The sequence below is a fragment of the Chiloscyllium plagiosum genome, unplaced genomic scaffold (assembly GCF_037043375.1).
Source record: "Chiloscyllium plagiosum isolate Xiang-an unplaced genomic scaffold, Cpla_swu_hap1 HiC_scaffold_1, whole genome shotgun sequence".
Lineage (NCBI taxonomy): Eukaryota > Metazoa > Chordata > Chondrichthyes > Orectolobiformes > Hemiscylliidae > Chiloscyllium > Chiloscyllium plagiosum.
Window position 1 is genome coordinate 64,824,845 of NW_028270139.1, and position 23,938 is coordinate 64,848,782.

At 39.5% G+C, this 23,938-nt stretch overlaps 1 protein-coding gene across 5 annotated transcripts in view; it reads left to right on the plus strand.

Annotated features, from left to right (window-relative positions):
- The window catches only part of LOC122551272 (kelch-like protein 5), a 149,214-nt gene extending 126,838 nt beyond the window's left edge, over window positions 1–22,376 (plus strand). For all 5 annotated transcript variants that reach the window (XM_043692943.2, XM_043692954.2, XM_087987280.1 and 2 more), the window contains 4 exons: window positions 662–824; window positions 4,596–4,808; window positions 11,021–11,192; window positions 21,140–22,376. In XM_043692943.2, coding sequence (XP_043548878.1) covers window positions 662–824; window positions 4,596–4,808; window positions 11,021–11,192; window positions 21,140–21,196 — 605 coding nt within the window. In that variant the 3' untranslated portion in view covers window positions 21,197–22,376. The remainder of the gene's footprint in view (window positions 1–661; window positions 825–4,595; window positions 4,809–11,020; window positions 11,193–21,139) is intronic.
- Window positions 22,377–23,938: the final 1,562 nt, after the last annotated feature.

The window sequence follows — 23,938 nt, forward strand, 5'->3', positions numbered from 1 at the left end:
AGACACAGCTAAAGAACAGGAGGTCTTCTTTAAGGGTGGTGAGCATGAGGAACCTTCTTTCCTATAGTGGAGATGGGTCATTAAATTTATTCAGGGCAGAGTTGGATAGATTTTTAATTGACAAGGGAATCAAGGATAATAGGGCATAGTGGACAGGAAAGTGATGTTGAGACCACATCAGATCCATCATGATCTTGTTCGATGATGGAGCAGGCTCAAAGGGCTAAATGGCCTACTCCTTCACCTAAATTCTATGTTCCCTCTTTAGTCTCAGTAGCGCCAGTAGGGACAAAGGCCACAGTTGGAATTGCAGCAGTCCCAGAAAGAAATTTATTGTGTTGGATCCTGGACTTTAAAGTAAATGCAGGTTCTCTCTGGGGCTAGGAGGCAAGGGCAGACAGGAACAGGGATAGTAGGAAACATCAAGCGGAGGTGAGATGGTGGGGCTGGGGGCCTTAATTAGGAAACATAAGGGAGAGTGTACTATCCTATCCAGATAATCGAATGTTTGGATAACACAGTTTACCCACGCATCAGGACCTTGAGATCTTGTTCGGATAATCTGAAGTTTGGATATTTGACGTTCGGGTAATCGAGGTTGTCCAATTTATTTTGTAACTTTCAGTTCTACAGCTGATGAAAATCTTCTGCTTGTTTATAGGTGTGGAGGTACTGGAGGGTCCTATGTATGCTGTAGGTGGACATGATGGTTGGAGCTATCTAAATACGGTTGAACGATGGGACCCCCAGGCTCGACAGTGGAACTTTGTTGCCAGTATGTCAGTGCCACGAAGTACAGTTGGTGTAGCAGTACTTAATGGAAAGTAAGAAGAAATAGTTGTTGTAATTTATTCTTCTTCACTGTGCAATTGTGAAATTGTGAAAATCGAAGTAAGATGAATGATCATTTTTCAGGGCTAGTCACCTAGAGTTTTGTGAAATACCAATCCACAATCTGCTCAATTTAAAATAAATGTTCATTATTACTCTTGAGAAATCACCTACTCAAATTGTGTAACTCAGTTTGTTTGTTCACTAGATTTACTTTTGTAGTTTGCCTCTTGAGATTTATTTTGCTACTTAACTTGCTTTGCAAAAAAAATTCGCAATTATAACCTCTGTTGAAAAATAACCTTTTGTCATTTTCAGAAGTGGTGGTTCCACCTTCACATTCTCTCAGTCTATGTCAGTTCTGAAACAGTTCAATCTGGAAATTTGGGACAAGCTAATTATAGCACATAAGTGTGTACAGTACTCCTAAAGGTGCAAAATTCTTGGGAATTTGATACATTAGGCTCATTTACTAATCTTAGATAAGCTGCAGGCACCAGACCATATTTGCAAACTTGACAGCAATGAGTATACAAACCATTACAGGAGTCTACTTTGGATCAGTAGGGCACAGCTGGGTCCCTAGGGACATAGATTTAAGGTAAAAGTCTAAGAGAAGAGTTGAGAAGAAATGTTTTCAACCAGAGGGTAGTGGAAGTCTAAAACTCGCTGTCTGAAAGGGATCTTCAGTCAGAACCTCCCATAATATTTAAGCATTATTTAGATATTCACTTGCATTGCCTCAAAAACTGGAAAAATGTGATTAGTGTAGTCAGATCTTTGACGATCGGAAACACGGTGGGCCAAATGGCCTTCTCCTGTGTTGTAAATGTCTGAGTCTGAGCTTTAGTTCCAGCAGCAAGAATACTACATTGGTACATGCCATCGTCATTGCCTTCAACTGTAAAGTATTCAGTTCATTCCCAGCTATTGCATAAAGTCAGCTAGACTCCAGATTCTGAGTTGTGCTTCTACGTTGAATTTGCTGACTTCTGTTGTTCTTGGTAGTAATCTTTTCCTGTTCGTAGAATATTTGTTGGGCTGAAAACCTCTGAGAATATATTTTTGAGCCTTAAGAAAGGTACTAATATTTCTGATGGAATGTTCAATGTGTCCAGCATTCATGCCTTTCCAAATGTATAGCATGACACTGGTGCCCAAAGTCATCACAAAGAATTTGTTCAATGACATTTGTAGTATCCTTAACTTGAAAACTAAGGTTGAAATCAATAAGTGAACAAGATTGTGTTTGAATATTTTTGTGAAATCAATTGAAGATGGGGCTTTCAGTTGTACATTATATCATTTTGTTTGGTGTCCTTCATTATGGCTAATTATGAGGTAAAATAGAACATAGAAGAATACAGTGCAGTACAGGCCCTTTGGCCCTCGATGTTGCGCCAATCCAAGCCCACCTAACCTACACTAGCCCACTGTCCTCCATATGCCTATCCAATGCCCGCTTAAATGCCCATAAAGAGGGAGAGTCCACCACTGCTACTGGCAGGGCATTCCATGAACTCACGACTCGCTGAGTAAAGAACCTACCCCTAACATCTGTCCTATACCTACCACCCCTTAATTTAAAGCTATGCCCCCTTGTAATAGCTGACTCCATACGTGGAAAAAGGTTCTCACGGTCAACCCTATCTAAACCCCTAATCATCTTGTACACCTCTATCAAGTCACCCCTAAACCTTCTTTTCTCCAATGAAAACAACCCCAAGTGCCTCAGCCTTTCCTCATACGATCTTCCTACCATACCAGGCAACATCCTGGTAAAAATAATGGAGTTATTTGAGGCTTTAACCTGGACAAGCCCTGGTTCTTGCAGCAAATGCAGGTTTGAATGCTGTGTCATTCCACTGCCTGCCTGCATTTCCACTTTGTGTTTTTACATGCAAGTTACTAACTTTTCATTGTTGGCAGCTAATTCTTTCTGTCTGGAAAAAGTTTTGTCAAAGCAAAAACTTTTTTCAAAGTAATTTTTGACCAGTTACGTTGCGGCTCTTTTTATCTCAATATGATTTAGTGACTGAATACTTTTAATTTCATTCTCCAGTCCGCATGCTCATAATATCCTGTAGTACCAACTTTTCCTTTTCTCTGCAAAAGTTAAGTAGGGGTGCTCTGATAATTTCTGTGCCATATTCCCCACTTTAACACAGTGACTATATTGAATAAGCACTTGTATATGTAAAAATATAATTGTAAAAACTATTCTATAAAAGCAGACTTTATTCTTTTTCCTATTCCAAACTCTTAACATCCAAAAAAGCCAACTCAACACAGGTATAGGAGTAGGCCATTCAGCCCTTCAAACCTGTTTCATCATTTATTGAGATCATAACTATCTGTGGCCTAACACCATAAGCCTGCTTTTGACCTTTAATACTTTTCCTTAGTATTCCTTAATACTTTTGCTTAATAAATATTTATCTATCTGAGATTTAAAATTAACAACTGATCTAGCATCAACTGCCCATTTGTGCAAGAGAGTTCTAAATCTCTACAATCCTCTGTGTGTAGAATTGCTTCCTAACATCTCTCCTGAATGATCTGGCCCTAATTCTCATACTATGCTCCTTAGTTCTAGAATCTCCAACCAGTAGAAATAAGACATCTTTGTCTACCCTGTCTTTTCCTGTTAATATCTTGAAGACTTCAATCTGATCACCCCTTATCTGTCTAAATTCTAGAGAAAACAGGCCTGATTCATATGATCTCTCATAATTTAACCCCTGAGGTCCAGTTATTATTTTGCAAATTTATTTTGTACTCCCTTTAGGCTGATATATCCCTCCTAAGTGTGGTGCCCAGATTTATTCATGCTGCTTCAAGTGGGGTCTAACCAAGGTTTTGTATAGCTGTACCAGAACTTCTACTTTCTTGTACTCCAATTCTCTAAATATGAAGTCCAGCGTTCCTTTAGCTTTCTTGATTATTTTCTGCATCGGTTCATCACATTTTAAAGATCTACACACCTGAACCTTATGCCCCTTTGGACATCCACTGCATTTAATTTCAGACCACCCAGAAAGAACTCTCATCCACCCATTTTTGGTCCAAAATGGATAACCTTACTCTTGCCTACGTAGAGATCTGTCTGCCACAGTTTTGCTCATTCACTTAGTCAATCAATATCCGTTGGTAATTTTATGATATCATCTGCACTGACTAGAATATCACCTAACTTGGTGTCATCAGCAAGTTTGGATATATGACGTTCTATGCCATTATTCAAGTTGTTAAAAATTAATGTAAATAATTGAGATCCTTGGGGACACCGCTCAATAAAATATAACATTATGCTGTCACATGGGTTAGCCTCACAGCGCCAATCATATTTTTAATTCACTACATTGTGTAACAATAGAAATTTCAAACATTTCAATATGATTGTATGACAGTTTCAGCATTTTAATTTACCTAAAACAACTAAGTGAAATATTGAATCAGTATGCACAGATAATGCTGTTAGAAAATGTTAGATATGTAATAACACTCCTCTGAGTTTATGATTGCATTTTTGTAATGTAACAAGCAATAAAATATAATTGTTAATTTTACAAAGTTGCATTCTGGATGCTTTCCCTGGGCATTAAAATTATCAAGACCATGCACCCAGATTTCTAGTATACAATCCTGATGGGAAAAGCTCTATGCTCAGAAGGTGCTTTTGTAAAATCAATCTGTAACCATTAAGCAAAAGCATATGATGCTTTCATTTCCGGGGATGTTACATATCATTTTGTTTTATTTAGACTGTATGCTGTTGGAGGTCGTGATGGAAGTTCATGCCTTAAGTCTGTTGAATGCTTTGATCCCCACACCAACAAATGGACCCTCTGTGCGTTGATGTCTAAAAGACGGGGAGGTGTGGGGGTTGCCACCTGGAATGGTTTCTTGTATGCCATTGGAGGGCATGATGCACCAGCGTCTAACCTCACGTCAAGACTATCTGACTGTGTGGAAAGGTAAATAAAGTATTTCTCAGCCATGGCCTACAAGAAATATGTAGTGATCACATATTAAACCATATGCAGAAATCCCTAAACCTTTGCAAATTTGCAATTCCTTTTTTTTTTTGAGAAAACTCAATATATGGCAAGCAACTTATAGCTATATGGATAATCTTGGGCTTCTTCTGTTCCTAGAGTCAAGATTGTGTTGTATGATAGTGGAAGGGAACCTGATTAAAGAATAAATGTGCTTTTAAATTGACAAATTTTAAATTCTGAGGATATATAGATAGGCCATGACCTAGTTGTATTATCACTAGACTATTAATCCAAATATCCAAGTAATGTTCTGATGGTCTGGATTTGAATCTCCACCATGGCAGATGATGGAATTTGAATTCAACAATAATCTGGAATTAAGAGTCAAATGATGACCATGAATCCATTGCCAATTGTCAGGAAGAACCCATCTGGTTCACTAATGTCCTTTAGGAAAGGAAACTGCCATCGTTACTTGGTCTGGCCTACATGTGACTCCAGACCCACAACAATGTGGTTGACTCTTAACTGCCCTCTAGATAATTAGAGATTGGCAATAAATGCTGGCCCAGCCATTGACACCCACATCCCATGAATGAATTTTGGAAAAAAATAAGCCCTCCCTCACAAATAAGTACAATGTAACAAGACCTTAAAAATGAACTCCGGGGTGGTAAGATATATATGAAAATATGATTAGGATAAAATCAGTTAGGAAAAAAATCAAATTAATAATTTGTAAATGAAAAGTTATTAAGCAGAAGTGATCATTAATTAGGCTGAACCTCGCAAGAAAATGAACACTTATTGCCCTTTTCTAATTGCCCAGGGGTCTGTAGAACCACATTGCTGTGGGTCTGGAGTCACATGCAGGCTAGACCAGGTAAGGATGGCAGTTTCCTTCCCTAATGGATGTTACTGAACCAGATGGGTTTTTCCAACAATCAGCAATGGATTCATGGTCATCATTAGGCTCTTAATCCCAGTTTTTTTATTGAATTCAAATTCCACCATCTGCCATATTGGTATTGAAACCCAGGTGCCCAGAACATTATTTGGGTCTCTGGATTAAACAGTCCAGTGTTAATATCACTAGGCCGTCACGTCCCCTCATTGGTTACCAGAAAACCGCTGGTGGCAGAGAAAGATGGAAATTTGAAATTAATTTTAGAAATTTGAACTGTTCCACTATACACTTACTTTGACTTTGTGAGTCAGGCCAACTACCAAGGGATAAATCAGTGCATAGTTTACCCATGATGAATACAATGCTATGTTTGTTTTAACCTAAGGCATGTTATTGTACTAAGAGTGTGGTGGTATAATATATGGAATCAATTAATTTAAAAGAAAAATCAATTCTAGTGCTGCATACTCAGAAAGGGCTAATGAAGGCTGATGAATTCCTGATAAGGGGCTATGCCCGCATCATTGATTCTCTTGCTCCACGGATGCCGCCTGACCTGCTGTACTTTTCCAACTCCACACTCTTGACTTTGATCGCCAGCATCTGCAGTCTCCATGTTATCATACCATAAAGATTATTTTTTCTTGACTTACAAACAGGCATCCGTGAAACCATCCATGTTTTATACACATTTCAATAATGATTTTGCACCATTAGAATTGATTTTTCTTTTAAATTAATTGATTCCATATATTATTGCTGGAACCACACTATTCTGCATGTAGTATTAGTGCTATTGCTGGTTAAGCTAATAGAATTTCTACTCTTGGGTTTTAATGCAGTGCATTGATCTGCATATTTAGTGAGGATATGTAGCACCCTTAATTTACATTAAATCTACTAAAACGAATAAACTAGTTGAAAAGCTCCAAGTTTAACTACCAACTAAGTACGAGGATCTGATTGGAAAAAACAAAATTCAGGTTTTTTTTTTAACTTGCTGAATGTAGAACCAAACTTTGTTTGCCTGCAAACACAAATAGTAAGTAAACACAAATAATTGGCATGTCAAATAAACATATATTCTTGTTAAATGTTCAACTATATGCCATAGCTATTATTTTTGGGATATTATTTGATTGAAAATAATTTTCAAAAATATAAGCTTTCAATGAATGTCCTAACTAAATTTGCGTATATAATAATCTGCATATGTGTGTTTGGAGGTAAGGGTTTTAAAGTTGTGATTTGTAGTCTGGTCCAGGAGAAAACATGTGGATTAATTATTTGCATGTCTTAAAAGTGCTACTATGGACTGATTCTTTACTCAACATTGTGTTATGATGTAGATAACAATAGAAATTAATCTATATATATGAACATTGGGAGAAAACAGCAGGTGTACAACAACAGCTGGGTGGTAGGGATGGGTTTGCAGAGATAGCACAATTCAAGCCTAAAAGTACTTTTCATTTTTTAATAGATCGTTTCTTTTTTACCAGAAATTATTTCTCAGATTTAAGATTATGTAGACTTTAGTCCTTGTGCTGTGCACTTAAAAGGAGTGTGGATAAGAGAATCAGGTGCAAAGCTTAGCATGTCTGATTTGCAGCATTTTAAATTTTGTAACCATTAAAAAGCATGACTAGGAAATCAAGAGTGCTCTAAATTGATATGATGGCCTCTAACCTTTCCTGCGAAAATGAGATTCCATGCTCCAAGTAGTCCTAGAAAATTGACCTTATAATCACAAAGTCAAAGTAATTCTGCATATTTCAGAATTTTTTAAACTTCAAACATACAGAATTAGTTGAAATTTTAAGCCAGTCTCCAATTAAATGTAATCCTAATGGGAATATATTGATGCAGCCTATTAATAATGGTATGGGCCTAGCAGTCAGAACATGTGAATTTCTACTGGATGAGACAGCTGGTGAGGTCTAGATGATTAGGTAAAAACAAGGACTGCAGATGCTGGAAACCAGAGTCTAGATTAGTGTGGTGCTGTAAAAGCACAGCAGGTCAGGCAGCATCCAAGGAGCAGGAAAATCGACGTTTTGGGAAAAAGCCCTTCATCAGGAATAGAGGCAGGGTGCCTGCAGAGTGGAGAGATAAATGAGAGAGGGGTGGGGTGGGGAGAAAGTGGTATAGATGCCCGAAACGTCGATTTTCCTGCTCCTCGGATGCTGCCTGACCTGCTGTGCTTTTCCAGCACCACTCTAATCCGATCTAGATGATTAGCTCTTTCACAAAGGTAAAGCCATGATGGGCTGAAGAATTTTCTTAGATTAGATTAGATTAATTACAGCGTGGAAACAGGCCCTTCGGCCCAACAAGTCCACACCGACCCGCTGAAGCGCAACCCACCCAGACCCATTCTCCGACATTTACCCTTTCACCTAACACTACGGACAATTTCGCATGGCCAATTCACCTAACCTGCACATTTTTGGATTGTGGGAGGAAACCGGATCACCCGGAGGAACCCCACGCAGACACTGAGAGAATGTGCAAAAATCCAGAGTCGCCTGAGGCAGGAATTGAACCCGGGTCTCTGGCACTGTGAGGTAACAATGCTAACCACTGTGCCACCATGCCGCCCATGGTGTAAGATTTTTATAATAGTAGGCTGAATCCACACTTGGCCAGAGAATATGATGTCCCTCATTACAAAAGTAGGTCATTTTGTATTTAGTAAGGGAAGAACTAACTTTGTTTTGATTTTCACTCTAATAATGTACCTCACCCTGATTGTTCCCTCATCTTGTTCAAAATCAATAAAATAATTGTGGTTTCAGTGGAAATTCTTGTGTTTTTATTATTTTTCATAAGATTTTGTGGATTTTTTGTTTATGAAATTGGGTGTCATTGGCTGAGCCAGCATTTATTTCCTATCCCTAATTTTCTTTAAGAAGGTGATAGTGAACCACTTTTGAAATACAGAAAATCTTAGAAAGTTTATTGCATGAGAAAGGGCCAATTTCCCTATGTCTCTGCTGATCGAAAAACAAGCCATGCAGCCTAATCCCGCTTTCTAGCTTTTGCATCATTGCCCTGCAGCTTACAGCACACAGGGAGCATATCCAAATACCTTTTAAAAGAGACAAGAGGTTCTGCCACTACTGAACTTTTTGGAAGTCTGTTCCAGACCCCTTTCATTCTCTGGATGAGAAGTAAGTCCCCCATCTCCCCTCCAATCTTTCTATCAGTCACTTTAAATCTAGACCTGCTCATCAGTGATCTCTGTTAAGGTAAATGTCCTTCCCATCGTCACAACTTTGTACATCTCAGTCATAAGACCATAAGACATAGGAGTGGAAGTAAGGCCATTCGGCCCATCAAGTCCACTCCGCCATTTAATCATGGCTGGGCATTTCAACTCCACTTAGCCGCATTCTCCCCGTAGCCCTTAATTCCTTGTGACATCAAGAATTTATCATTCTCTGCCTTGAAGACATTTAGCGTCCCGGCCTCCACTGCACTCCACGGCAATGAATTCCACAGGCCCACCACTCTCTGGCTGAAGAAATGTCTCCGCATTTCTGTTCTGAATTGACCCCCTCTAATTTTAAGGCTGTGCCCACAGATCCTAGTCTCCTCGCTTAACAGAAACAATTTCTTAGCGTCCACCCTTTCCAAGCCATGTATTATCTTGTAAGTTTCTATTAGATCTCCCCTTAATCTTCTAAACTCCAATGAGTACAATCCCAGGATCCTCAGCTGTTCCTCGTATATTAGACCTACCAGTCAAATCTTGGCCGCTGTTCCAAAGAAAGCAATATCAGTCCATCCAACTTTCCAGTCCTGGCAACAGCCTGGGTAATTTCCTTTGTGACGACAACTGCACACGCTACTCAAGTTGTGGCCAAGCTAATGATTCATACAGTTCTACCATAACTTCTTATTCTTATATTCTGTATGTCAACTAATAAAGAAAAGGATTCCCTGTGCCTTTTTTAATCATCTTATCAACCTGTCCTGCTATCTTCAGGGATCCGTGGACATTCACTCCAAGGTCCCTCACTACTTCTAGACTTCTGTATGTTCTTGTATTAATTATGTATTCCTTTGCTGTGTTTTCCCTTCTCAAAACCATAACCTCATTAATTTCTAGGTGAAATTCCATTCCTCATAACTGCCTAGCTGATCAACACATTGATACCCTTCTGTAGTCCACAGCTCAATTGACCACGATCAATTTTTGTGTTATCTGCAATCATCTTGATTATGCCCCCTACATTTACAACCAAATCATTAGTAAGTACCTCCAGAAATAGAGGACCTAGTACAGAGCTGTCTTGAATACCACTGGAAACTGCCTTCCAGTCAACAATTACTTTTGTTTCCTGCCACTGAGTCAATTCTGGACCCAGCTTGCTCCATTTCCCTGAATTCCATGGGCTTTGTTTGAGTAACCGATCTTCAATGTGGAACTTTGTTCAAAGCCTCGCAAAAGTAAACATTAGCAGTACTCCAATCCTTAAATCCACCTCTGCATCCAGAGAGGAATAGGGAAGTAATGGTCAGACCATCCACCGTTTTCTCCCTGATTTCTTTCAACAGCCTGAGGTATATTTTGTCTGGTGCTGGAAATTTCATCCACTTCTTCCTTAAACCACTACAACTCAAGGGTAGATGCGCTAGTGCTATTACGAAGGGAGTTCCAGGATTTTGACCCCATGACAGTGATGGAACAGCAGTATAGTTCGAATGTAGGGTGGCATGTGTCTTGAAGGAGAACTTGCAAGTGGTGGTGTTCCTATGCGTCTGCTGTTCTTGTCTTTCTAATGATTAGAATTCGAGATTTGGCAAGTCCTTTCAAAGGAGTGTTTTGTTCTTCTTTGGATTTCATGGACAAATAGTGTAATAGAACATTTTGAATTAATGTTAGTGTATCACCTTCTCATTGTAAAATCAACTAAGATTTTGTCATATCAGTCAACTTGCACTTGCTGGTAGGAAAATGCTTATTACTGTACCTTACAGAGAGAGAGAGCTGACTCCGAACAATGAATGTTATGAGCTGTATTTTTTTTGAAGAAAATCAATTATGTAATGTAAAACAAAATACTATTTTCTCATAATTTAAGGCATGATCAGCTGTTGGTATCTTTTCCAAACTTCTAAGTTTAAATGGAAATTGAGAAGTTGATGTTGCAGTAATTCCAAAACAATTATTATTTTAAATCTCTTGCTGCTGGATTAATTTACTAGTATCATTATCCTAAAATTGTTAAATATTTGACCTGATCAAAAAAAAAACGGCTATGCTTGTTTGCAGATATGATCCAAAAACCGATACTTGGACAGCAGTAGCACCAATGAGTATCAGCAAAGATGCAGTAGGTGTTTGTTTACTTGGTGATAGGCTGTATGCAGTTGGAGGATATGATGGACAGTCATATCTGAACTCTGTGGAGGCCTATGATCCACAAACTAACGAGTGGATGCAGGTAAGAGTAACAATGCAGCAACTTGCACTTTTTTTTTGAAAGTTTGAAACTTTTTGTTGTTGTGACATGCTAAACTTCTATTTATAAAAGATGTAAAACCCTGACCAAAATATCTTATTACTTGTAATTATATCTATTAAAACTAGATGTTCCTTATTATAATGTAGATAAATACAAATACTGCCTGTAAAAACAACTTATGCCAACTCACACTGCACTTGTCATGGAACGTGTCTAAAAATGTTTTTATAATGAATTCTCACAATATAAAGTCTCCCTAATTCAGAATGTTGATACAGGTATCACCTACCCACTTCTAGGCTATCTGGTTGCTGGAAAGGAAGGCAAAACCTAAGTTCAGTTGTCATGGTCCATATTAGCAGAAATAGTATTGATAGAAACAGAGGTAGTCAAGCTGGAGATGTATCCGGTATTACGCTCCAAGTTAAAAAGTAGACCTTGAGGGTAATGTCTAGATGATTCCCCAAGCCATCTGCAATTTGCCAGAGGGATTGACAGATGGCTAAAGGCCGGTTTTACAAAAAACAATGGTTCCTTTTCATTGGGCACTGACACCAGTACTGGGACAGAAATGAGCTGAATCAAATGGATCGGCTACACCTGAACCAAATGGGATTAGTGTCCGAGGAAAATAGTGAATAGGGAGGTGGCAAAATCTTGAAACTACTAAAATATGGAAACAGATCTACAATAAACTTAAGCAACCTGAATCTAGACAGAACAGGGCAGGTTTGAATACGAAAGCATCGAGTACAGAATCACATTGGTGGGAAGGGAATGAATAGTGTTACAGTGAGAAAAAATTCTATTAAAATGTCTGTGTGGCACTGTAATAAAACAAGGAAGCTGGAGTTAATTGTGTGTTGGGAGGGACTAATGAGATGTTTACAGGAAAATCTGGAGAGGGATTAAACATCCCAGGGTATAACATACAAAAGGGTAAGTGAAGCAGGCATACATATTACAATACAAAAGCAACAGAAAAATTAGAGGGGGTCAATTCAGAACAGAAATGCGGAGACATTTCTTCAGCCAGAGAGTGGAGGGCCTGTGGAATTCATCAGCAAGACAAGAATACAGTCTGTGAAGACAGAGATAAAAGATTGAACTCTCTAACTGGTTTAGTTTGCAGACCATAAAGTACTGGAAGAAACATGCAAATAAACCAGCTGGGTAGCCATGGTTTACCTAGTGAGGTTAATTGACAAACTTGTAAACTGGTTAGAAGAAAAGTTTAGTTATGTCACAACTAACCATTTACCTTCAGCTGATTGTAAATGTTCAAATCGGCTCTTTAAATATGTTTTCTGCTTGTAATACAATACAGCAGAGGAACTGGCCCTTTGGCCCATCGAGCCTGCGCCAATACCTAGTCCATACTTAGACCCATGCTTATTGCCCGTACGTAGTTTCTATCCCTCTTTTCGCCTCCGGTTTATGTGTCTATCAACATTGTTAACGTGCCTGCTTCCACCAGCTCCACTGGCAGTGCATTCCAGGCACCCACCACCCTCTGTGTGAAAACTTCTCTCTACACTTCTTCCTTAAACTTTCCCCCTTTCACCTTGAACCTGTGCCCTCTTGTAGCTGACCTTTCCATGCTGGTGAAAAGCCTCTGTCTATCCACCCTATCTATGTCTCTCATAATTTTGTATACCTCTATCAGGTAGCCTCAGTCTCCAGCGTTCTAGTGAAAACAATCCAAGTTTATCCAACCTCTCCTCATAACTAAAACCCTTAAGGCCAAGCAACATCTGGAAAACCTTTTCTGCAACCTCTCCAAAGTATCCACGTCCTTCCAGTAGTGTGGAGACGAGAACTGCATGCAATATTCCAAATGTGGCCTAACTATTTTAGTTAGCAATGTTTTGAGAACTAACACAACTTCATCCTTGTGCTTATCTTTCTGTGAAAGAATGATGTTAAACCATCCAAAACATCAAAGCAATGAACCTCTGTCTGTAGAAGTGCTATCTGTCGCCCCAGGTATATTTTAATATCCATGCGAGACTAACTGTCTCAAATATTAATCTATGTGATTGGCCCATTTGCTTGTATCCTGCTGTAACAGTCTTTAAATTCTATAATCTTCTCTAGTTAGTGATGCCCTTTTTGATTTTACAGATACATTCTTCTATATGTACTAGACAATGACACTCCTATATCTGCTACTGCAAGATTGAGAACTAAACATAAAATTGAGGATCTTAGTGTCAAAAACTAAGATCGAGAAAATTATTAATTTCTAAAGATATCTCCTCCACTTTAGTGACAAGGCTTAGACAAGGACAACTATTGACATCCAACCTGCACTCCTAAATAATGATCTCTAAATCAGTGGCCAGCACCACATTCTCCACTTTAGTTTTATGGCAGGAAAGGTGGCTCACCCGGGTTTGAATCCACCTCAGGTGACTGTCTGTGTGGAGTTTGCACATTCTCCCTGTGTCTGCATGGGTTTCCCGCAAGTGCTCCAGTTTCCTTCCACTGTTCAAAGATGTGCAAGTTAGGTGGATTGGCCATGCTGAATTGCCCATAGTGTCAGGGATATGCAGGCTATGAAGTTCCCAGTCACCAATGGATAAAAACGGAAAGACAAGGTTTTACTTTTTAAGACTTTTACTTTAGTAAATTAAAATCAATGTAAATCCAAATTTAATTGGCAAGTAACTAATACATCAAATGAAAGATAAGACGCTGTTACATTAACAAATGCAAGCAATGTATACCTTACAAAACTCTTTTAATGTACTGACAGATAAATAGCATTAAAGGAACAATTCCAAAATACTTACAGCTCTCTATCAGAGATTTTCTTTTCTTCACCATGACAGCTTGAAACACCTAGTCTGACTAGCAAGGCATACCTCAACAAATCCCTGTTCTTCAAAGTTTCCAAGTGCCCCACCTGTTCTGTTCCCTTTTTTTTGGACATAAACTGAACTCCTAGAAGCTTGTCTGTTAACACAAAACATAACTCCCTGGATGTTTTCCTTGCTCTTTGAATTTTACCTTTACAGATTTTCCACAGCTCTGACTTCTTCAACTCTGCATTTCAGCCACAACTGTCCTATAAAAATTTCAAAAAATTCTGTCACTCCTCATTAAATGTTCCTATTTGAGCTTCTCTCCTTATCACAGTGGATTAAATGGGCATTTCTATGATCTGCGGTGTTTTTTCCAGAATCCTCCTTTTCTTTAATATTAGAGTTAAAGATACATTTTAAAACAAATTTGTTTTGCAAAGCTCAGTATTCCTAACAATATTAAGATTAAATACCCTCCTCAGACATCACATCTCCTGATTATACTCTGCCTTTCACTATAGTTACAGTTGGGGAGCCTAGAAATAACTTCAACAATACATCCTCTGCTTAAATATGTCTTAGTTCGACTTGATTTTCTGACACCCTTTCTGTCTACTATCTTCATTGAATACATTACTATCACAGAACCATCCTCCTTCTGCACTTTGCTTATCTATTCAAGAAATTAAGTATGCTTTAGTTCCCTACTTGGATCACAATGTAGCCACATTCATTAAAAACTATTGGATCAAACTGAATAATTTATATCTGTGCTATTAATTCATCTAACTTGTTGGAAATATTTTGCACGTTCCAAGATGGTGCCATTAATTTTTGATCTTTGTTTTCCAATTTTGTATTCTAAAAACTAGTCATTAATAAGGCGTGCCCAATATCTTTGTTGCATTGACCAGAAACCAAACTGGACCAAGCATATAAAAATTATAGCTTCTAAAGCAAGTCAGAGTTTAGGATTTTTATGGCAAGTAAATTCCTTCCTGTCTCCCCAAAGCCTATCTGAAATCTATAAGTAATAAGTCAGGAATGTGATGAGCACAACTCCACCAACACTCAAGCTTGACACATCTAGGATAAAGAAGCCTGCTTCACTGACACCCATTCATCACCTTCAATGTTTGCTCCTGTCAAAGGATGCACTTTGGCAACAGTGTACACTATCTACAAAATACCCTGCAGCAAGGCTCCTTCAACAGCAGCTTCCAAACCTGCAGTCTGTAAAATTTAAGGACAAAGGCAGCAGATGCTTGAATTTCCACTGAAAGCCCCACACCATACTTACTTGAAGCTATATCACCAGTCCTTCATTTGTCTCTTGGTCAAATCCTAGAACCCATTTGCTCACAGTTACAGGAGTATCCTTGTATTCCCTAGGACTGCAGTGGATCGAGAAATGAGTTTTTAAAAAAATAATTCCCAGCCTCTTCCTGATCTGCACTGTATAATTTTACCAGGAACACTATACACGTGAGTGAGGCCCCTTTCATTCATGGCTGACCATGGGTTGCATCCTCATTGTTCTGGCTTTCTGCTTCCCTGAAGCAATGTCGCTTGTGACTGAAGAGACCAGCGCTGGAGTGACAGTCCTAGTCGCAGAGGTCACACCTGTATGTGGTCGTTGATCTGTGAGAGTTGCTGCACTCCTTCCTTTGTGCCCCTTGTCTGCTGCAGCACTCATTTGCTTCTTTTCCCTTTTGATGTGTTGGTTCAGGGTGCTTCTCCATCTCATGTGGTCAGCTGCAAGCATTTCCCAGGACTCTGTAATGATATCAAGCGCCTTCATGTCCCTCATGCAGATATCCTTGTAGCGCAGCTGGGATTGCCCAGTGGTCTCTTCGCGAATGGAGACTCTGCATAAAAGGATATCCTTTGGAATGTACCTGTCCTCCTCCATGCGGTGGATATGGTCCAGCCAGTGCAGTCTCTGCTGCCTGAGCAGAGTGTACATGCTGAGAAGGCCAGTGCGAGATAGGACCGCTGTGTTGACACTCTGTCTTGCCAGGATATGCCCAGGATACGGGGGATACTCCTCAAGTGGAAGGTGTTCAGTCTTCTCTCCTGTTTGGCATATGAAGTCCACGTTTCACTGCCATACTGCAGTGTGCTTATGACACAAGCATTGTCGAATGATATTTTTTTCTCCACTGTCAGCTTGGGATTTGTCCATACTTGAGGCTGCATTCCCTCTTGTTGACCTCTGTGTCCAAGGAGAGGTTGTCAGTGATGATAGAGCCAAGGTACATAAACTAATGGATGACGTTAAGTTTGTAGTCGTCAATGGTGATGATTGGCAGTGCCTCTGTGTCCAGTCCCAGGACACTCGTCTTCTTCCGACTGATAGTGCTGCAAGATAGCTTACTGCTCTTATTGCACGTAGTCCTCTGTCAGTGCTGGCAAGAAAGAGCTGTACTACAGGCCATGAGGGATGGCAAGATCTTTGCCCTCTACAAGAACAAGGGCAAGTGAAGCAACTGCAACACCTACAGTGGCATCTCTCTCCTCAACATTGTTGGCAAAGTCTTTGCTCAGGTCATCTTGATTCACCTGCATAAACTGCCATGATCTTCTCCCTTTGCCAACTGCAGGAGAAATGCAGAGAACAGAAATGCCCATGTATGTCACTTTCATCGACTTCACCAAGGCGACCTGGTCAGCAATGAAACTGCTGAGCATGGTAGAATCCTTCCAATAACATTGCACTACTCCAAAATCTGGATGCTTTCCTTGCTGTTTGAATTTTACCTTGATAGATTTTATTTTCCACCATTGCACTTTATTGGTTTAAAACAATCCTTACTGCCTTAGTTATTTGATTTGACTGATCCTAGTCTAGTTTAAGTGGATCCTGTCAAACATTTGATGTAGATTTTATTGTTCAGGACTGCAATGTTCCCCACAAATTACTACATGCTTTGCTTTCGACACTCCACCTGTGCTGTCTTGTCTTTTCCTGCCTTACCACGTCCGTTGAAAATTTAAAAGTAGAATAAGAAGTACCTTTATCTGTGGATCCCACTTGCAACAATTCCTAACTTAATTGTTTTGCTGACTGCTATGTTGCTGAGAGTCCTTTTTGAGGTATATTCCGGCGTCTGCTCATACCGAATTGTTTTCTATCCTTAGTAAATAATGTTTGCTTGTTTACATCATCATGGTTTAAGTAACACTAGTCTTTTTATTTCTCCGCATTCATCCTGACCATTATCTCCATTTTGAGCCATTTCTTATGGCATTACTTTGCATAAAGTAGACAAAAGTAACATGTTTACTATTTCTTTGTGTTCATATTTGAGTTTGAGTCATAGAGACATACAGAATGGAAACAGACCCTTCGGTCCAACCCGTCCATGCTGACCCGATATCCCAACCCAATCCAGTTCCACCTGCCAGAATCCGGCCCATATCACTCCAAACCCTTCCTATTCATATACCCATCCAAATGCCTCTTAAATGTTGCAGTTGTACCAGTTTCCACCACTTCCTCAGGCAGCTCATTCCATACACGTATAATCCTCTGCGTGAAAACGTTGCCCCTTAGGTCTCTCTTATATCTTTCCCCCCTCACCCTAAACCTATGCCCTCTAGTTCTGGACTCCCCCACCCCAGGGAAAAAACTTTTCTATTTATCTTATCCATGCATAATTTTGTAAACCTCTATAAGGTCACCCCTCAGCCTCTGACGTTCCAGGAAAAACAGCCCCAGCCTGTTCAGCCTCTCCCTATAGCTCAAATCCTCCAACCCTGGCAACATCCTTGTAAATCTTTTCTGAGCCCTTTCAAGTTTCACAACATCTTTCCGATAGGAAGGAGACCAGAATTGCACGCAATATGCCAACAGTGGTCTAACTGATGTCCTGTACAGCCGCAATATGACCTCCCAACTCCTGTACTCAATACTGTGACCAATAAAGGAAAGCATACCAAACGCCGCCTTCACTATCCTATCTACCTGCGACTCCACTTTCAAGGAGCTATGAACTCCAAGATCTCTTTGTTCAGCAAAACTCTCTAGGACCTTACCATTAAGTGTATAAGTTTTGCTAAGATTTGCTTTCCCAAAATGCAGCTCCTCACATTTATCTGAAATAAACTCCATCTGCCACTTCTCAGCCCATTGGCTCATCAGATCAAGATCCTGTTGTAATCTGAAGTAACCTTTTTCGCTGTCCACTACACCTCCAATTTTGGTGTCATCTGCAAACTTACTAAGTATACCTCTTATGCTCACATCCAAATCATTTATATAAATGACGCAAAGTAGAGGACCCAGCACTGATCCTTGTGGCACTCCACTGGTCACAGGCCTCCAGTCTGAAAAATAACCCTCCACCACCACCCTTTGTCTTCTACCTTTGAGCCAGTTCTGTATCCAAATGGCTAGTTCTCCCTATATTCCATGAAATCTAACCTTGCTCACCAGTCTCCCATGGGGAACCTTGTTGAATGCCTTACTGAAGTCCATATAGATCACATCTACCGCTCTGCCCTCATAACAATCCTCTTTGTTATTTATTCAAAAAACTCAATCAAGTTTGTGAGACATGATTTCCCATGCACAAAGCCATGTTGACTATCTCTAATCAGTCCTTGCCTTTCCAAATACATGTACGTCCTGTCTCTCAGGATTCTTACCGACAACTTGCCCACCACCGACGTCAGGCTCACAGGTCAATAGATCCCTGGCTTGTCCTTACCACCTTTCTTAAACAGTGGCAGCACGTTAGCCGACCTCCAGTCTTTCAGCATCTCACCTGTGACTATCGATGATACAAATATCTCAGCAAGAGGCCCAGCAATCATTTCCCTAGCTTCCCACAGAGTTCTAGGGTACACCTGATCAGGTCCTGGTGATTTATCCAACTTTATGCGTTTCAGGACATCCAGCACTTGCTCCTTTGTAATGTAGGCATTTTTCAAGATGTCGCCATCTATTTCCCTACATTCTATATCTTCCATATTCTTTTCCACAATAAATACTCATTTAGTATCTCCCCCATTTTCTGCAGCTCCACACAATGGCTGCCTTGCTGATCTTTGAGTGGCCCTCTTCTCTCCCTAGCTACCCTTTTGTCCTTAATGTATTTGTAAAAACCCTTTGGATTCTTCTTAATTCTGTTTGCCAAAGCTATTTCATGTCCACTTTTTGCCCTCCTGATTTCCCTCTTAACTATACTCCTACTTCCTTTATACTCTTCTAAGGATTCACTTGATCTATCCTGTTTATATCTGACATATGCTTCCTTCTTTTTCTTAACCAAATCCTCAATTTCTTTAGTTATCCAACATTCCCTATACCTACCAGCCTTTCCTTTCACCCTAACAGGAATATACTTTCTCTGGATTCACATTATCTCATTTCTGAAGGCTTCCCATTTTCCAGCCGTCCCTCTACCTGCGAACATTTGCCACCAATCAGCTTTTGAAAGTTCTTGCCTAATACCGTCAAAAGTAGTCTTTTTCCAATTTAGAACTTCAACTTTTAGATCAGGCCTATCCTTTTCCATCACTATTTTAAATCTAATAGAATAGTGGTCAGATGCATGGCAGATGCAGTTTAATGTGGATAAATGTATGGTTATCCACTTTGGTGGCAAGAACAGGAAGGCAGATTACTACCTAAATGGAATCAATTTAAGTAAAGGGGCAGTACAAAGAGATCTGGGTGTTCTTTTACACCAGTCAATGAAGGTAAGCATGCAGGTAGTGAAGAAAGCTAATAGCATGCTGGCCTTCATAACGAGAAGGATTGAGTATAGAAGCAAAGAGGTTCTTCTGCAGCTGTACAGGGCCCTGGTGAGACCACACCTGGGGTAGTGTGTGCAGTTCTGGTCTCCAAATTTGAGGAAAGACATTCTGGCTATTGAGGGAGTACAGCGTAGGTTCACGAGTCAATTCCTGGAATGGCGGGACTACTGTACGCTGAAAGACTGGAGCGATTGGGCTTGTATACCCTTGAGTTTAGAAGACTGAGAGGGGATCTGATTGAGACATATAAGATTATTAAAGGATTGGACACTCTGGAGGCAGGAAACATGGGTGAGTGCCGAACCAGAGGAGATAGCTTAAAATTACTCGGTAGACCATTTAGGACAGAGATGAGGAGAAACTTTTTCACCCAGAGAGTGGTGGCTGTGTGGAATGCTCTGCCCCAGAGGGCAATGGAGGCTCAGTCTCTGGATTCATTTAAGAAAAAGTTGGATAGAGCTCTCAAGGATAGTGGAATCAAGGGTTTTGGAGAGAAGGCAGGAATAGGATACTGATTAAGGATGATCAGCCATGATCATATTGAATGGTGGTGCACGCTCGAAGGGCAGAATGGCCTACTCCTGCACCTATTGTCTATTGTCTAATTATGGTCGCTGGCTCCAAAGTGCTCCCCCACTGACACCTCAGTCACCTGCCCTGCCTTATTTCCTAAGAGAAGGATCAAGTTTTGCACCTTCCCTAGTAGGTACATCCACATACTGAATTAGAAAATTTTCTTGTTCACAATTAACAAATTTAAACCCTTAACACTATGGCAGTCCCAGTCGATGTTTGGAAAGTTAAAATCCCCTACCATAACCACCTTATTATTCTAACAGATAACTAAGAACTCCTTACAAATTTGTTTCTCAATCTCCCTCTGACTATTAGGGGGAGATTAATCCCAATAAAGTGATCATTCCTTTCTTATTTCTCGGTTCCACCCAAATAACTTCCCTGGATATATTTCTGGGAATATCCTCCCTCAGTACAGCTGTAATGCTATCCCTTATCAAAAACACCACGCCTCCCTTTCTATCCTAGCTGTAGCATTTGTATCCTGGAACATTAAGCTGCCAGTCCTGTCCATCCGTGAGCCACATCTCTGTAATTGCTATGATATCCCAGTCCCATGTTCCTAACCATGCCCTGAGTTCATCTGCCTTCCCTGTTAGGCTCCTTGCATTAAAATATTGTGGAAAAATAATGCTGTTGTAAAGAATTAGCTAAGTAAACCTAGTTGAAGATGAGTGAGATGTTGAGGATTGTACATTTAAAGAATATTGTGAATGTTATTTCCTGTGCATCTATTTCTATTTTCGGCAAGTTAAATGTACTCCTTTTTTTTTTAAACAGGTTGCACCACTGTGCCTTGGAAGAGCTGGAGCTTGTGTGGTCACTGTTAAACTTTGATTTTTTTTAAGTGCAAATTTTGTATTATAACCATTCCACATGTTCATAGAGAAATAAATATGTGACAATACACCAATTTAACTGCAAAATTAAGGAAAACTAAAAGATTTATCAAATGCTAAGGAGCCCAAAAATTACTGGGACCCCAAATATCTAAATCTTTAAACATTTCTTCTGATCCTTGAAGTATAATATCCCAAAAATGAATTGGTGCACACAATTTAAAACACTGATGGCAGAATTTTACTAGCTGCCCATCGACTGGAAAACAGATGCAGACCTGTAAATTAGGATGTCATTGGTGTCATGACAGCTGCCTGCCTGCCCAACCATGCTTCCATGATTTTGAAGAAGGGGGTCAGGTAAGCTACTCATCCATGACCTGAGATAATCAAGTGGGCAATTAATGCTCAATTAAGGGCCTCAAGCCACTATTGTGATTTAATGGGTGGCAGGAGATGCCTGAGCCAAGTATGTAACATGACAGATTATACTCTGTGGGCATCTTGTCAGTGAAGTGGGGAGTTGGTTGTGGGGTGCCACTTCCCTGGATTTTCTGTGCCAACTGAAGTTCCTCTTCTTTGCACCCAACAGTTTTGCCTCCCCACATAAATCCTACCTTGCCCTGTCCATTATCATCTCTCTTCCCACCCCAACCCTCTCCTTTATTGGAGATCTGGCACCAACATGATCTCAGACTCACCTAGATTTGGGGCCATCCATTCTTCATTTTCCTCAGTTTGTCTTCCTCCTGAGTTTCCTGCAATTCTTCGCTGCCACTGATCTTGGTGTGGAGCAAATGTCTAAATTCTGATGATTTGTTCCTGGAGAATAATTTTTAAAAAAACTGTTGCCCAAAAAAATTAAAGTAGGGTGAGCTGATCAAATGTAGGGAGGATTCACTAGTGAGATTTACACTGGAGTGCAGGCGTGGTACTGGTTTACCATATAATCCAATTCAAAACTGAGGTTTACAAGCTATATTTGAAGTGAAAGAATTGTATATTGTGATGGTTCTTGTATTGCCTTCCTAAAATAGGACCAAAAGATTGTGGACTGAAATTTTATTTTAAAATACCTGCCATCTCTTCCTTAGATAAAAGCCAAAAGAACTGCAGATGCTGTAAATCAGAAACAAAAAATAGAAGTTGCTGGAAAAGCTCAGCAGGAATGGTGGCACCTGTGAAGAGAAATCAGAGTGAACATTTGGGTCCAGTGACCCTTCCTCAGAACTTCCTTAGTTTCTGAGGAAGGGTCATTGGACCTGAAACGTTAATTCTGATTTCTCTTCACAGATGTTGCCAGACCTGCTAAGCTTTTCCAGCAACTTCTATTTTTATCTCTTTCTTAGAGTTGTGTTCTGCTCCTTATATGTGAAAGGTTCACTTTTCAAAATATTTAAGTAGCATTGAATTTATGCAGAGGAATTGAGGCTGTTTAAGGCATCCATTACTTTTAACCTATGTGATATTAATCATCTTCTCCCAACCTAAGTCCTTCCTCTTGACCTTGACACACTTTCTGCTTGTACGTTCTAATCTTTGACCGGTTTTAGGTAACAGTGCACTGTGCTAGGACATTTTAAAAATGATTTTCTTTTCCATTTGTCTGAATTGTCTGATGTAATGATGAATGGAAACATTACATATCTGAGTCTAATAATATTTGGGTCAAGGGCACATTAAAAAGGATAATTTATCATTCCCACGTTTTCATTGAAGAGCAACACTTGAGGAGATAGGCTTGAATTGTGGGTGAAAAATGTTGAACAGCCGTTCCCCACTGCATCAATTTGTTTCACTGGGTAGATGATGAGATGGGTCGTATGTATTATTCTAATGTGTACTATTGTGTGTTAAGAACACAAGTGGAAAATTACCCCTTTTATGTTGTATTTCATTGAACCGTTGTCTTAATGGAATCTATATGTTACTTATTGACCATATTCTAATCATATCTTTTTTTTAATCCAAACAGTTTTCATTAAAATAAAGTAAATGCAGGTACATTTTTAATATTCAGGAGAGTTTAATATATAAAAGATGCTGTAAAAGGTTTTTTTGTTTCTAAAACCTATTAATGTATTGGTTTTGCTGTTTATGTGTAGCTTGTAACATTCCAAACTTTCTGCTTTTTGACACTACAAAATTCTTTTGTACATTTTGTGTTCTAAGGCGAGCTATTAACTGACCAAATATGGATTGTGCTCTGCATTGTGACTGTTTTAACTCTGGAAAATATCTGAAAACTCCCGTGTCATAATGATGGGTTTTAACTCATGCCTTAATCTAAATCTGCAGTTTTCCTTTGTAGTTTAGTTTTGGTTTTTGTTCTTGTAAAAAGAGTCTATTTGCTATCATTTACGATCAGAAATTGTCAGCACAGACTTGTAAACCAGAAAGTTCAATACTATCAAAGGAGTATTGATTTTATATACCACATTCCATCTCAGATGCAGTTAGAATAACTGATGACTTTTCATGAGTTGTGGGTTTGATTTGAACATTTTTTTAAATATCTAACTGAAAAGGGCAAGAAAGCAAACAAACACAATTTTGCCTCTGTTCCACTATCCCATCTAATTCATGGAGTTTTTTGACTCCCTGCAGGTACAAATTAAAAGCAGTACACCATAATCCTGACCATAATGGCTTGACTACCAACTATTTTACTTTGTGTTCCAGTTGATTTTGTGTCATTTGGTCTTATTATGTTGGAAAGTATTTTATTGTGAATATTTAT